Raw genomic sequence first — 16,520 nt, forward strand, 5'->3', positions numbered from 1 at the left:
GAATCCTAAAGATGCTTAATTGGGTCTAAAGGTCCAGACTATCTCTCCCTAAAGGAAAGGAATGACTTGAAGATGTTACCGTCCTCCAGATAGCACTTTTAATAAGTTTAGCTAGACTAACGTTCCGGATATTGAGGGTCCGGAAAACTTCCCCAGAATTCTGCAACTCCTCACCAAAGAGTGTACAGAAATTGAGTTCACGAGTTTGATACAGAAGTATTATGTGAGACAATTCTAAAAATATATAGATTTATTAAAGAACTGACATGTAATTACAGCAGGTGTTTCAATTGCAACATTAACAGTTCCAAAAACAGAAGGCTTACAATTCTATTATCAGAGATCCTTATTCTCAAATCTTAACTTCGCTACATTTTTACAGTTCTTAATCTTTATTCCAGGATATCCACCAAAATCAAATACCTTTGATACCCGAGGTACAAAGAGGTGTAGACTTAGAGCCTGCCTCTGAAGCCAAGAATCGCTTTGCCCCTTCAAACGAGTCTATCACCCCATTTGAAAGTTCAATTTTTATACCCTTTTGCAGTGGTATTTCCTTTCAAGTTTTCTGCTGATGTAAGCTAATTATCTCATCATTTTTCTGCTAACCCCTGCTATTCTTAGTAAGATCAGCTGGTAGCATTAAGAATTATGTCTCTACCCTAGGTGTTCGAAGCTGATAAAAAACAGTACAACAGCGGGTGCATCTATTTGATGTCACTCTTACCAAGGTCTTCTGTTTGTGTCTTTTTACGATGTGTAAATTAAAACTCCTCAACCAGGGTGATCTATGCAATTATTTACCTCAGCTGGTTGCAACACATAAGAACATAAGTAGGAGCAGTAGGAGGCCATACGGCCCCTCGGGCCTGCTCCGCCATTCAATAGGATCATGGCTGATCCGAATCTAGACTCATGTCCACTTCCCTGCCCTCTCCCCGTAACCCCTAATTCCCTTATCTGCTAGGAAACTATCTATCTGCATTTTAAATTTATTTAATGTTGCAGCTTCCACAGCTCTCTGGGGTAGCAAATTCCATAGATTTACTGCCCTCTGAGTGAAGAAGTTTCTCCTCATCTCAGTTTTGAAAGGGCAGCCCCTTATTCTAAGATTATGCCCCCTAGTTCTAGTCTCACCCATCAGTGGAAACATCCTCACTGCATCCACCCGATCAAGCCCCCTCACAATCTTATATGTTTCAATAAAATTGCACCTCATTCTTCTGAACTCCAATGAGTAGAGGCCCAACCTACTCAACCTTCCCGCATACGTCAACCCCCTCATCTCCGGAATCAACCGAGTGAATCTTCTCTGAACCGCCTCGAGAGCAAGTATATCTTTTCTTAAATATGGAAACCAAAACTGCACGCAGTATTCCAGGTGTGGCCTCACCAATACCCTGTATAACTGAAGCAAGACTTCCCTGCTTTTATACTCCATCCCCCTTGCAATAAAAGCCAAGATTCCATTGGCCTTCCTGATCACCTGCTGCACCTGCATACTAACTTTTTGTGTTTCATGCACCAGGACCCCCAGATCCCTTTGTACTGTAGCACTTTGCAGTTTCTCTCCATTTAGATAATAACTTGCTCTTTGATTTTTTCTGCCAAAGTGCATAACCTCACACTTTCCAACATTATATTCCATCTGCCAAATTTCTGCCCACTCACTTAGCCTGTCTATGTCCTTTTGCAGGTTTTTTATGTCCTCCTCACTCACTGCTTTCCCTCCCATCTTTGTATCGTCGGCAAACTTGGATACGTTGCACTCGGTCCCTTCCTCCAAATCGTTTATATAGATTGTAAAGAGTTGGGGTCCCAGCACTGACCCCTGCGGAACACCACTAGTTACTGATTGCCAGCCCGAGAACGAACCATTTATCCCAACTCTGTTTTCTGTTAGATAACCAATCATCCACCATGCCAGTATATTACCCCAATCCCGTGATTTTTTTTATCTTGATCAGTAATCTTTTGTGTGGAACCTTGTCAAATGCCTTTTGGAAGTCCAAATACACTACATCCACTGGTTCCCTTTCATCCACCCTGTATGTTACCTCAAAGAATTCGAGCAAATTTGTCAAACATGACTTCCCCTTTATAAAACCATGCTGACTCTGTCCGATTAAATTATGTTTATCCAAATGCTCTGTTAGTTTCCTTAATAATGGACTCCAACATTTTGCCAACCACAGATGTTAGGCTAACTGGTCTATAGTTTCCAGCTTTTTGTCTACTTCCCTTCTTAAATAAGGGTGTTACATTAGCAGTTTTCCAATCTGCTGGGACCTTTCAAGTCCAGGGAGTTTTGGAAAATAATCACCAATGCATCCACAATCCCTACCGCCACTTCTCTCAAGACCCTAGGATGTAGGCCATCAGGTCTGGGGGATTTATCTGCCTTAAGTCCCATTATTTTTACAGAGTACCATCTCCTTAGTGATTTTAATCGTGTTTAGCTCCTCCTTCCCCCCCCCCCCCGCATTGCCCCGTTTGTCCAGTGTTGGGATATTTTTAGTGTCCGCTACTGTAAAGACTGATAACAAAATATTTGTTCAGCATCTTTGCCATCGCCATGTTCCCCACCACTAGTTTCCTGGTCTCATCCTCTAAGGGACCAACATTCACTTTAGCCACCCTTTTTCCTTTTATATAGCTGTAGAAACTCTTGCTATCTGTTTTTATATTTTTTGCTATTTACTTTCATAATCTATCTTCCCTTTCTTAATTAATCTTAGTTATTGTTTGCTGGCCTTTAAATGCTTCCCAATCTTCTATCCTCGCGCTAGATTTGGCTACTTTAAATGCCCTTGTTTTCAGTCGAATATCCTTTATTACTTTACTAAGCCACGGATGGCTGTCTTTTCTTTTACTCCCCTTTTTCCTCAGTGGAATATATTTATCTTGAAAGATGTGAAATATCTCCTTGAATGTAGACCACTGCTCTTGTACCGTCTTACACTTTAATCTGTTTCCCCAGTCCACTTTAGTCAATTCTACTCTCATACCTTCATAGTCTCCTTTATTTAAGCTCAGTACGCTGGTTTGAGATCCAACTCTCACCCTCAAACTGAATTTGGAATTCAACCATATTATGGTCACTCATTCCAAGGGGATCCTTTACTAGGACATTTTTTATTAATCCTGTCTCATTACACTGGACCAGATCTAAGATTGCCTGCCCCCTGGTTGGTTCAGTTACATACTGCTCAAGGAACCCGTCCCTAATACACTCTATGAACTCTTCCTCATGGCTGCCATGCCCAATTTGATTAGTCCAGTCAATATGAAAGTTAAAATCCCCCATGATTATAGCTGTTCCCTTATTACACGCCCCTCCTGTGTTTCATCTGATGTCATTTTTACAAAGGCATATGTTTCTTAATTTTCTGTGTTTTTTTCCAAAGTGCAATTTAGGACACCTTAACAGGGTGTACCAGTGTTCTTTCCAACGCTGCAGACTTCAGGAGCCTCCAAACTCCTGTTTCAATAAGGCTATTGATTCAGCGTCAACAACTTCTCTCAATAGCCTGTATGCTGTTTACAGCTTTAGATTGTTGAAGCTTCCAGATTTCCAAACCCAGTTTGTCATGTTTTAATAAAGTCAGAATTATTTCATAGAATGGTGTATTTTTCTGAATAGGTATATTACAAGACTGCAAACACATATAGGCCCTGACGGGTTAAGGATGGCAGGTTTTCTTCCCTAAAAAAGACATCAGCAAACTAGTTGTACTTTTTTTCGACAATCCAACAGCTTCATTGTATTCCCAGCTTTAAAAAAAAAATTTATTTATTTTTTAAAAAAATATTCTCAGAACGCCATGGCAGGATTTGAACTCGTGTTACTCTGGGTTATCTGTCCAGCCCTCAGGGTTACTAGTTCAGTAAAACAACTACAGTACTGTGCCCCTATAAAGTGGTAAACACCAATGAGCTGCTCTGGCTCTCCTCCAACATCTCACTGAATTCCCAATCTCACCCATATCACTGTGGGACACAGCCAGATGCTTGACCATAGGGAAGTGAGGTCTGAAAGACAGATTTTATTTGCCTTCTCTTACACACCTATCAGGCAGCTTGGAGCTGAATTGGCAAACTTTTGTCAGGACCTTGTTGAACTACTTACTTGGCCACAGTTGACATATGGGGAGATCAAAGTTTGCTTGGGAGTCCCTGTGATTAGGAAGATTTCCACTACTCATGACCTTTGGCAACCTGCAGGTTGTCCATCTTCAGAGCATCAGCCAAGGGACACTCCTTAAAGAAAATGATGGGGTTGGGGCTGTCCTGCTCATGCAATTAAAACAGGATGATAGCAAAGTCTCAAAAACAACCCTTTATAAACATCTTTCTAACCATCATTAGTGTGATCATTAGTGTGTTCATTGGTGTGCGCACACACCCGTTTAAGGATGTACTATCAAACCCATGAAGTGCCCAATTTTTCCAAGACTCAAAAACGCTGTCCTGCAACGAGTCCTAATGACGTCCTTCTCCCAAAAAGAGGTGGTTATATTACCTTTTTCTCCCCAAAGATGGTGCTCGACAGAATGGAGCAGCAAACACATAGTACAGCTGTAAAGGGCAAAACAATGGTATACTAGTGCTTTTAATAAAATACTTTAAAAAATGTTAAGAATGTTATTTCAGCAAGAAAGACTGCAAGTTGTGAGGTAAAGGTTAACAAAAAAAAGGAACAAGTTAATAGATCTAGAACGGAGGTTCCCAAACTTTTTTTTGCCGAGCCTCCTCTTTGGAGATTCATGTCCCTTGTGCGCGCACCCCTCATTCTAAGAAACCGTATTTCGCATAGAACAAAAGGATTTTATTTTCTCAGTAACATAAACCATTTGAGACAAAAATATAAAATTGCACAGCACTGCTACTATACAACTAAACAAACATAAAAGAGCACTTGATGACTTGCCCTCATCTCAGAGTAGGATGAGCCTGAGATTTGAGGAATCCGAGTTTCAACTACAAATCAGTCTTTACATTCAAGCGGCTTCTAAACCGTCCCAGGTGCCTTTCTAGACCTCAAGTGTATAACTGAATTGCACAAAAATTAGATTGAGAGAAACTGACCGTTTCACACTTATTAAAAATCAGGCTTTTAGTATTTCATTTCGCCCTGAAATGAAAAGCACCGATAGAAGTGTTTGCAGATCTATCATCCCATTTTAATATTCATAAAAGGAATAGTAATACATATATTGAGCCCATATTGGTGTAGAATTAATAAAAATCGCTGGTTTCACGTTAAGACCATCACTTGCATTATATATATATTTCCTCATTCTAAATTTTCTTGCACGGCCTTTTGCTCTCAAGCGTTTGACTTATATTCCACTTACTGTGGTGTGGAGAACAGTGAAAGGAGGTGGATTGGGTTCACCTCGGCTTTGCTCTTATTGGATAATATTATCTGATTAACAGCAAAGTGGCGAAGCCCACCTGCTCCATTTGGAATATGAAGTCGCCCCTGGGACCTGTCACACTCATACCTCTATTGCCCGCAGCAACAGTGGCCTGCACACACAGCAAGAGTTCTCACTCCTTTGGGGGGGGGGGGGGGGGGGGGGCGCGGCGGGGCAGCAGGGTTGTGTTAATCCCAGCTTTAATGGAAACCGGGAAGAACATGGAAAATGACCAAAAGCCCACTGAAGAGCAAGTGTGATTCGGCTGGTAACCCGAGAGTGGGTGAACGGGACAGACAGGAGCTAGTGGCTGCCAATGTTACCCAAAACATTTTTGGGTGCACAGTCTCTTTAATGGACTGCACTGCCCATTCCAAATTTCACACATGTGCGAAATCTCTCATCGAGAAGCCGGTAAGCGGCCTGCGCGGGACCTCCAGATGGCTGCGCAGCTCAGCGGGAACATTGATGGCTGCCCGGGTAAATGTTTCAACTCAAGTCCCACACAATTTCAGCACCCACCCCACCTCCCCCAAGTTTGGGAACCTCTGATCTAGAATAAAGAAAAAACAAAGAGAAAGTTAAAAGTGCTAGACAAAGAGGCAGGAAGATCAAGAGGTGTCATGACATTTATTGAAAGCATGCTACAATTAGAGGAAAGATTATCAAGGCCATACAAGCAAGTACACACAATGAAAGAAATGGAACACTGTATACAGAAACATGCAATAGACAATTAGAAAATATTTTTTTTTAATATTTCATTATCTCTGCATTAAAAACAAATCATCTTAACAGAAATGGAATCCATTTTGTTTCTTCCACATTGACACAAACTGCTTTACAAATGAAACCTGGTACTGTTGCTTATCAAAATATACAAGACAATCAATGTTTTCATATAAAAACCAGTTTGTACTTTTTCTTGTTCCCAAAAAACCTCAGATTAAAAAAAAGTTGTTACAAATATTTACAGCATTTTCATTTTGTCAGCTGAACATTCTTACAAACTCAAGAAAGCAGGAATTTTAAGAACAGACCAAGTACATGAATGAACAGAGAGGAAAGCACTACACACCTGCCAACACCTCAATGCTAGAAGGGCAAGATTTATTAAGAAAAGCAGCTTGAAAGAGAGGTTTAGGGATTCCACGTAAATGTTACAACCCTTGCTTGAACTGCACAGGTGGGAGCATTCTGACTGCAATGCACGTCTCAAGCGTAGTTATACTACATGCCGAATACAGACGTCACCCCACTGACTGAAGGCGTGCGTTTACAAATCTCTCTAACGGGCATCACCTCGGAGTTTGTTGTTAGTCGGGACATACCACTGGATAGTTCTCCACTGTTGGTGCAGCACAAACATCAGTTTAGTTTTTAAAATTTCAGAAACAAAATTTAGGTAGCCCACCATGTCACTCAATTTAACCCAGAGGTGACTGTTCCTTTGTCAGAAATTTCACCAGCAGTTAGAAGCTGGTGTGACTATATTTTCTTGTGAATGGAAGACCTCTGTCGCTAAACCACTCAACAGACAACAGCTTTGCTTAGATCAGTTGAGAATGCTACACCACACTGCTTGGTGTTATAGAACAAAGGAATTACACACCAATGTTTTAGGCTTTGTACGTGTGGAATGGTGAATGAAAACACAATTGCTACTTTGGGAGAGTTCTGGCTCAGGGCACCACATACGTTGGTAAGGAAATTACTGTGCGATTCCTAACAACTGTTTTAAGATGCTTCTTTTACGAAGTGAACCTCTGGTTCCATGCTCAGCATGCGAGAGTGGACAGATCTGATTCCACGTAAATTAGTGACCTTAAGGTATTCTCTTGCTCCTTAGAGCTCGGTGCAATCAAACGAAGCACCTCATAACGAAAACAAAAAAGAGTTATTCTATTACTCTCAATCTCCCTCCTTTTATACTTGAAACTACATTCATAATAGTTTTCTATTTTAGACCTAAAACAATAATAAGAAAAAAGATTAAATTGGAGGGAAGAGAAAAAAAAACTGATTAAGACTACTGAAGGCACATAAACTTTGGTCCTGTTTTGGTTTTTCTCTGAAACCCTGAAATAAAAGCTCCTGTTTTCTCTACCTTATCATTCACTAATATTTAAATTTTTCCTTTTCTGTTAAGTGTCTATTCCTCTTAGAATTCCATCTGAATAGTATTAAAGAGTCTTGTATTTAATAAATGAGTACAGTTCTAACCATGGTTTAGTTGCAGCTTCGCAAAGTCTGTGCGGCTCTGAAAGAGTTCTTTCAGAATGGATGGAAGAGTTAAGGACATGTTTTCCAGACTGGCAGTTAGTCCAGCGAGCATTCAATAAAACATGAAAGGCAAACACAAAATGCTGGATATTTAGCTAAAGACTCTAATGAAACAAAGGAAAAAACCCCAGAGAGGACTTAAAAAAAAGTACCTGCACTGAAACATTCAAAAGCCTAAATTCCCTCAAAACAACAGCCAATAACATCAACAATTAAACATTCGTAAAATTAACAGGTAATTTCACACTACAACATCAAAATAAATGAAATATTTTTAAGATAACATATCACAAACCATTAGCACACAGATTGGATATTTAAACCATTTAGAATCTTGGATATTTAAGCGAAAAACAAAATCAACCTCTGGCATTGCGGTTTTGAATTGATCATCTTACTTAATTTTCAATCATATCTGCAGCAGAGGCTTTTATGTAGCACTTCTGCAGCTCGTGGATGGTATGGAGACAGAATACAGATTTGCAGTTTGCCAGAGAGGAAGGAAGTTTGGACTTCCATTCCCATCTGTGTACTAAATCGTAATATAAATCAAATCAGTTAGCAACTGTTGCAACGCTGCAAAATACACAAGAAAATTCACCTAAAATCTACAAAGGAGAAAGACTCCTTTAAAAGAACCCACAATAACATGTACTAAAGAAACCAAAAAAGCCTCTAATCTATTTGATTATAAGCACATAATAAGGCACATGATAATTAAACAAGTACACAGTAAATATGAAACTGATAATTTTTTAGATTATATTTTTAGTGGTATGAAAACCCATGATGTTTAATTCTTTTTTCCAAAAAAAATTACCAAAATAATTTTGTTTAAAGTGTGTCAAACTTTTAGATCTAAACCTGATTTTTTTTCCTCTCCCCCCCCGCCACCCCCAAAGATTGTAAACTTCTCTTTAAAAAAAATTCTCTCAATCACTGAACCAGCTGTTAATAGCAGGTGAATGAACATCAGTTTATAGCTGCTGATTGCTTGCAACAAACCCACCCCTTTCAAAATTTAGAGATAAAGAAAATTGGTTTCTATTGAAGTTTAAATTGACTGCTAAACAAAAGGAAGAGTGACTGAAGACAGGATGAATCTCATCATCACTGTTGTGTGTTCCACTTAAAACATCATTAATCTAAGCATCTCTTGCAGGCATAGTTGGTCATTGGTATTTCAGTCTCTGTCTGAATGCTAGTTTACCACATTGTGTGGTCCCAGTCTATAGGGAAAACATGAGGAGCGGAATTAAATTGTAGATTTAGAAAAGGAAACTCGGAGATGGTGGTTTTCTCCAAGGTCGTGGTTGTGAAGGTCAATGAGAGCCTGGATTGCTTCTTCAAGACTGTCTAACTGGATAAGGGCCATCTTACGGTCCTTCCTGCAATGCAGAGAACAAAATATATATGTTGTAAAACAATTCAACTGAAATATAGATATATACATAGATTTTATTTAAATTAATCAGCAACTTATTTGTTGGAATGAAAACTAGAAATGGCTAAAATGGGCAGGACTCCACACGTTACTGAATATTCCCTAGCCAAGAGGGTAGACAATTGACTTGCCCACAATCTCTGCCAATGATGCTATTGGGCCCAACTGCTAAGAGGTATGAAAAATGCACAGAACAACCATTTCCAGCCATGTGGCTTCCCATACTTTGGTACCTCTCCCATAAACACTGCAAGATTGGAAACTCATTGTGCAGGGAATTACAGGTGGAAACGTGTATCCTATGAATCCGTGGATCTTCAAACTACTGGATGCTGTGCTGCCCAGTAACCAGATAATTTACAGTCCAATACTTCATGAAGGATTACTACACATGACTTCACTTCGGACCACTGAAAAATCAAACCCGCAAGCACTCAATCACCGCAGGTTACAGAATGAGAGTTTGAAAGTGGATTCCAGAGTCATTTTGGGCATGGTTACTCTATAGACAATTCAATTGAGTGCAAAGAATCACAAATGGAAAGAGAAATAGTTTCAATCCATAATGCCTACTGACTTTACATTATGGTTTGCTTCCCAAGGGGCAAATATTTCATAATCGCTCTCGCTCAGCAAGGAGGGTATAAAACTGGACAGGCAACAGTTCTTCTGCATGCGATATAGTTTCTGGGGAGAATTAAACTACTTAAAGATCTTGCTTATTCTTTAATTGAAGTTCACACAATAGAACATAGGGTGCCATCCTAACAAAAACAAAATGAAGGAAATCACTTGGGGCATTGCTACTTTAAGAATACTCGCTTCGGGTATTCCCATTAACCTCCCCTGCTGCACTGTACAAAAAGCCTAGCTGCAGTCCGCACCCCTGATCTCTTTCTGCAGGAAGCAGCACCGAGATCCTGCCAACATGAGATGATGTCAAAGATCAAATGGATTGCCTCTGGGTGGAGGCCACTGCTCAAGTTAAGAGCATCTCTTTCTTTGTACTGCAAACTTGTCAAATACTGGACTGACAGATCCACAGACTTGACATGCCAATTCTGCATGACTTCAGTACAGAAGGCCAAGCAGCAAGTTCTGAGCTGCTCATTGTTGCAGCAGACCCAAGATTATGTTGTCAATCCATACCAGTTAAGACAAATGACTAAACTTGAAACACTAATCATTTCTGTGCCAAGAGTTGCACAGGCAGTGAGGAGTGAGTGCAGGCTCCCGTAAATCTGGACCACCTCCCTCAGCAATAGTGGCATTGGTCATCAAGGCTGTTAAATGAGCAGCAACAGGAAGTCTGGCAGCAAAGTTCAGTCCAACAATCACTACTCAAGCAGGTCTAGTCCATCTCTGGGTAACAATCCTCTGGAAGACAGAGGGGAATATGCAGTGGTTAACTGCAACTCAAACTCAGCTTCAAACTTTTTCTGATATGGGGCACAACAGTGATCTGCTGCTGACGACGAAAGACGACTCGAGAGCATGGTCAGTTAAACAATGGAAAAGAAAATATTACACACTTCAAAAAGGAACAATGTCAGGGTACAGGAGAACTGAACTTTGATATTGCTTTTTTTTTGGAACAATGTATTGTATGTGGAGAACGAAGGAATGAGGGATGACAAACTGTCTGTCCCTCTTCATTCAGAAGAGCACTCCATGGGGCATGCTACCTAAATAGAATCATAGAATGGTTACAGCACAGAAGGAGGTCATTCAGCCCGTGCATGGCCGATAACTCATTGCACTAATAGCCAAAAGGATTAACAATGCACATTAGAAATCTTTCCATGGTATAATTTGATAGCAAAAAGTGAAACAATCCAAGTGTACACTGTCACTACTTTTACAAAGTGTATCTAGAGGGGGAGAGAAATTAATATTCAACATAGTTTTTAACCACACAATTTTGGGAGGGGACAAGAACAAAGTCTTTTACACTCTTGGAAAGATAATCTTCGATGGCAGCAACTTGGCGCTTGAAATTAGCATGCCATCTGAGCAGCTTCCTCTATTTTTCATCTCAAGTTGGATAAAAGATTAAAACAAGATCAGAATTTTAACTGTGATTTTTTGCAAAATCAATGTTCCATGGCCTTCTACAAGTCTCCATTATAATATTCCATACTTGAGCTTAGGAACAGGAGAAGGTCATTTCCCCCTCTTGTGCCTGTTTAGATTATGGCAAATCTGCATCTCAACTCTATTTGCACAACGTTGCTCCATAATCTCTTGATAAGCTTACCTAACAAAAAAATCTATTAACCTCAGACTGATGTCCCTTGATTTATAGATATTGGGCAAACAGATCTAATTACACCATGCATTCTTCTCAAATTTTCTTCCTTTACCCGAATGTGTTATATAGGTCAGGAGACAGCATTTTTTCATACAAATAAACAAACATTTTTCAATTTACCTTTTGGGGCAATATATAAGTGCTACATCTAGTGCCCAGCCATCTCTCTGGATTACAAAAGCAAAATATGTTTTTAAAAAGCCTAGAGCCAAAAATTTACAAGCAGCTACAACTGCCCCCTCATTGACATGAGGTTTACAGTTAGCTACAATGTGGCTCATGGTTTTGTCTAATTAGAGCAGTGTCCTTAAGGACACATTAAAGGTTAGCATCAATACATGACAGAGCCTACTTGTGTACAGCATCATAGATAATCTGCTAGCATTATGTAGTAGAAATAGCAGCGATATTTGGAGTAGCAAATTACATCACAGTACAAAAACCGACTTTTTTTTTTAAACTATCGTTATGCAACGTCGAACAGTAGCTAGAGATATAACAAAAGTGGACTTACAGGAAAAACTTGAATGCTTTCACTGAGGATCCAGTGCTTTCAAACAGATTCTTCAGATCCTCTTCTGTGATCGAAGGTCTGCAAACAGACAAAAACAGCTCTTTACAAACAGCACAGAAGGCAGAAAGTAGGCAATTCATGACCAACATATCAAATGCATAAGCTCATCAGACTTCATCTACAATTATATAAAATGCATATTACAGATGAGAACAATGTAATAAAAAGGGAGTTTTATATGTTCTTTCAAAAAGGGAGTTTTATATGTTCTTTCAACTAATAAAGGAATTACAATCTGAGCTCATGACTACACAACAATGCTGCTGGTGTTGCTCAGATTTTACATGCTGACTCTACAAAATGAATCATGCCATATACCTAAACTACACTGAGACACAATACTATAATCTGCACGGAGAGAAATGATCACAGCGTATTTAGTGGAGGTGTTCCAGTTACATTGGATGTTGTTAGCAGTGCAACCCACCACTAAACTCTGACACACACATGATGAATGAATCTCATGGCACAAGGAGGGATACAGAGGGTCAAATGATGCCAATTCAGTTTCATTTTCACAATTTATCAGAATACGGTCTGCAAGCATGAAACCAATCCAGAAGGCAGGCCTGCTTTTCACTGGCACCAACTCAACACTGAAATCTAACTGGGTTATACGGCATCCCAGATCAGGCTGTTCTGATACAATCTGATCATCACACAACAGGAAAAACAGCAAGGCACTGACATTTTTTCATCTCTATGAAAAAAAACTTTTCAAAAGGCAGCATAAATTTCTTTTAACTGCCAATTGCACAACATATTTGTATAAGCAGCCAGGTTAATGCATGATTTACTAGAACTATTCCTCAATCAGCCCCATTCTCCAATTGATTCTCCTCCTATGTTTAGTATGCTCTTGATTTGATTAAAAAAGGGGCTCTGCTGCCTTCGAGTCCTCGACGAGACATCCTATTTTCATGAAGCTACTCACGGAATATTGGAGAGATGTAGGGTGGACGACGGAGGGAAAATATTCTGGAAATTCTTGGACCCTGGTTTCTTGAAGCGATGAAGTGGGGAGCTGCTGTAGTCCTTGGTCAGACCCTGGTCTTCCTGTCCTTCCCGAGGAAGTTGAACCATCTGATGCTTTGACAAAGTCACGCGTAATACCCGGCCATATACCTTCTGCCCATTAAGATGGCTCATGGCTAAGGAGAAAAGAACATTTGTACTTGTAAGTCAACATGTAGAAAATTCAAGTATTCTGAAAGTGACTGCACCCTTGCATCATTTCTCTAATCAAGAGTACAGGCAAGTGATCTGCTCCCAGGCATCAAACATTTTATTCAACTCGAGAACAGATCCCCACTTATTGTAATGGATTTTTGAAACATTTTTACCAGAAATCTTTGATATAAACTGAACGCATCAATACATTCATCTATATTTTGATTTGCTAGTTGCTACCTATAGTGGGAGGAAGGAATGGAACTTGCATTTATATAGCACCTTTTGCCTTGGTTGGTAAAGTCAGTCACCCTGACCACAGGACCCCCAAATTTAATTCACTGCTCCTACCTTATCTATTCAAAATGCAGGGGATGACTTGCACAGTGTGAAAAGATAGAGAAAACATGGCTGATTTGATCTGAAATGATCTTAGCCAGGGCAGCAATTAAGGCATTACTATTGCCCTTGCAGCTCCCAGATTAGGGAAGAGAACACTGGCAAAAGTTGGTGTTCGCAAATGTTACCTAGTGACCTCTGTTGGATGTGCACGTGTCTGGAGGCTAAGTGAAGACACAACTGACCTCAGCTGTGGTGTGCAGGTCAAATAGCCTACCAACAATGTCAAGGTTTACCCATCAACTGTGGGCACTGAGGGGATCCAGTTTTTTTTGGGGGTCATACCCCAATGAGTGAGAGAGCAAGAAATAAGGGGGGGGGGGGGGGGAAGGGAGGAGAACTGGCAAGCAACACAAATTGTTAACTATTCAGAAAATATATTAATAAATAAGTTCATGAACCTTACCCAGCTGAGCTTGGTTTGCATCTGCCATCTGTATTAAGGCATTTTCTTTTTTATTGAACAAGATCTTCACACGATGTACATCACCATAAACTCCTTCAGGATGATCAAAAATAAAAAGTTTCAATTTCACCAGAAGTATGAGACAGAGATTCAGTGACAATTTAAAACAAAGCAGAGTATAGACAGGAGACTGAATCAGAGCAGGAAGAAAGGAAAATAAATGTTTTAATTATTTAAACACTTAAAAAAAGACGTGCACATATTAACAAATGCTACACTGCAAAAATAAAATGTTTCATGCATTTTAATATTTAACAAAATTCATTGATAGCATAGATGTGAGATTCAGTTGAATGAAGCACCAAAGTACCAACTTAAAACTACAACAAAAAATTCATAGTAAAATAGCAGTGGAAATGACAACATACCAAAGAGGATGAACAGCCAGTGAGGTGAAACCTTCTGTAGTAGGGGGAACAAAACAAGTCAGCACAAGATGGACCGGAGACAAACATCATCAAATCGCCCATATCGAAGAGTGTTTCAGCATTACAGTTGAAGGCCAGTTTGATCCAGAGAGAATTCGATTTGTTCACAAAAATAAAGTATAGAAGGTTCAAATGCAGTAGAAGTGTCGTTTTGGGGAAGTTTGTTGATATGGCAAATATTGGGAAAAATGATGGAATAGCGAAGCAGGACAGTGAGGGGAAAAGAAAGAAACATTATAAAGTCAGTAAAATAAATGTTCAAAACGTTTTGTTAAAAAATATAGGTATTTCACCTATCCCATTATTTTCATCCCTCCACAGGCACCTCTGTGGATGCAATCAACACCTTTCCTTAGTCAACCCATTAAAAGACACACTAAAATGGTGCAAAAATGGCCCAACCCAGTTGCTGCTCTTTGCTTTCACTCTAGGCACAACCAAATTTCACCATGTAGCAGAAATCTAAAGGCCAGACAGGTGTGTGTATAATATACCTCATGCATTTAATGTGTTTTTATTTGTGTTCCATTCAGAAAAACTGCCGCTGACGAAAACAGTAGGTAGCATATTTTTGAAGACTAGAATAATGCTAGTGAGCCATTATTCTGCAAAAAGATTACCAGGGTATGAGACAAATCTACATATAATAGAAATATGGGAAACACCACTTCTCTCGCCACCTACCACACAAGACATGTTGGGCAGAAATGCTTCATATCTCAAAAGCCTAATAATGCTATTCTGGCACATGAAGATAGATATTTTTGATTGCAGTTGCTTCCCTCAGGAGTATTAAAATTAAACAACTAGAGTTTTTCTAATATAATGCAAACCAGACACTGAATAAAAAGTTTGTTGACCACAATAATTTTACTGAACTATCAATTTTGGTGGGACATATTTGGTTGAAATGACTACAGTGCAGAAAGTGCATATGGACATATTACATGAAATCAATTTCCTTTAAACTGTTCAGCCACATAATATATGCTTATGGACATTCAATCTGAGTGTTGTAGAAAAATTGAATGCATGGATTAGAACAAATGATCGGTTTGTGAATACGCAATTGTTTTACGAATGGTATGGTTTCATTTAAATTTCAAAATAGAAAAAAGACAGTAATGCAGCAAATCTTTGTTATTACAAACTTGCATAGACCAGTTAAACAGATTGTTGTTGCTTTGAGCATACACTTTATTATGTTTGACCTCTTTTTCCAAACGGAATGCATCCTCTGTCAAGCCCAAGGGAAATAGCTACAGTACTATAAAAAGGAAGCTTGTAACAACAAAGGCTAATTACAGTTAGGCTCGAGTGTAATGGGAAGCTAGCACACTGTAGAATGGAAATAAAAATTGCATGTACCATGGATGTAACATACATCAAAACTCCAAAGCCAGAAAATATCACAGAATATGACACAAGCATGCACACACTTGGGTAATGACCACTTACTGAAGAGAAGGAGCATGAAGGGGCTCAACCACAGCTACAGTTATTTATGGAATAACCAGGAATTTTCAATGGTAATCTACATCATTAGCTTGGGGGGAAGTTATTTATTACAGAATCTTAATGTTTATTTCTAGTAAACTCTTAACCTCAGTTTCCTTTTATTTATTTTTTAAAAAATTCAGGATCAGTAAATAAGTGAGAAAAAAAACTTAACTTTACTTGTATTAAAGAGATTCACTAATGTAAGCATTATGCTACTGGGTGGTCTACAATCAACATGGGAATTCCCCAATAGCATTAAGACCAGAGAAGAAAGATCCATTTTCAGAAGGCATTAAATACTTATATTTGACTGGCATTCTGGCACCACATTCACAGACTAAACTTTCCTGTATACAGTTGCCAGTCCCTTGGGTTACTCTGATTGTGGTGCTTTGAGCTGTTGGTCTGGCAGTTGATTTGCATTGTGTATGCTCCAGTATGACACAAGGAGCTGTATAATGCTCCAAAATCCATTGGGCACCAGGACTTGGATCAATGCCACCATTATACTTGGCCACCAGCAAG

General features: G+C 39.3%; 1 protein-coding gene across 3 annotated transcripts in view; it reads right to left on the minus strand.

Moving 5' to 3' along the window:
- Window positions 1–6,156: 6,156 nt before the first annotated feature.
- Window positions 6,157–16,520, minus strand: part of ptbp3 (polypyrimidine tract binding protein 3) — a 105,780-nt gene continuing 95,416 nt past the window's right edge. For all 3 annotated transcript variants that reach the window (XM_085993087.1, XM_085993078.1, XM_085993069.1), the window contains 5 exons: window positions 14,436–14,469; window positions 14,008–14,100; window positions 12,967–13,183; window positions 11,973–12,050; window positions 6,157–9,091 (listed from right to left, as the gene is read on the minus strand). In XM_085993087.1, coding sequence (XP_085849213.1) covers window positions 8,959–9,091; window positions 11,973–12,050; window positions 12,967–13,183; window positions 14,008–14,100; window positions 14,436–14,469 — 555 coding nt within the window. In that variant the 3' untranslated portion in view covers window positions 6,157–8,958. The remainder of the gene's footprint in view (window positions 9,092–11,972; window positions 12,051–12,966; window positions 13,184–14,007; window positions 14,101–14,435; window positions 14,470–16,520) is intronic.

This window comes from Somniosus microcephalus, chromosome 1 (assembly GCF_052327205.1).
Source record: "Somniosus microcephalus isolate GS21.2 chromosome 1, FLI_Smic_1.0, whole genome shotgun sequence".
NCBI classification, from domain to species: Eukaryota; Metazoa; Chordata; class Chondrichthyes; order Squaliformes; family Somniosidae; genus Somniosus; species Somniosus microcephalus.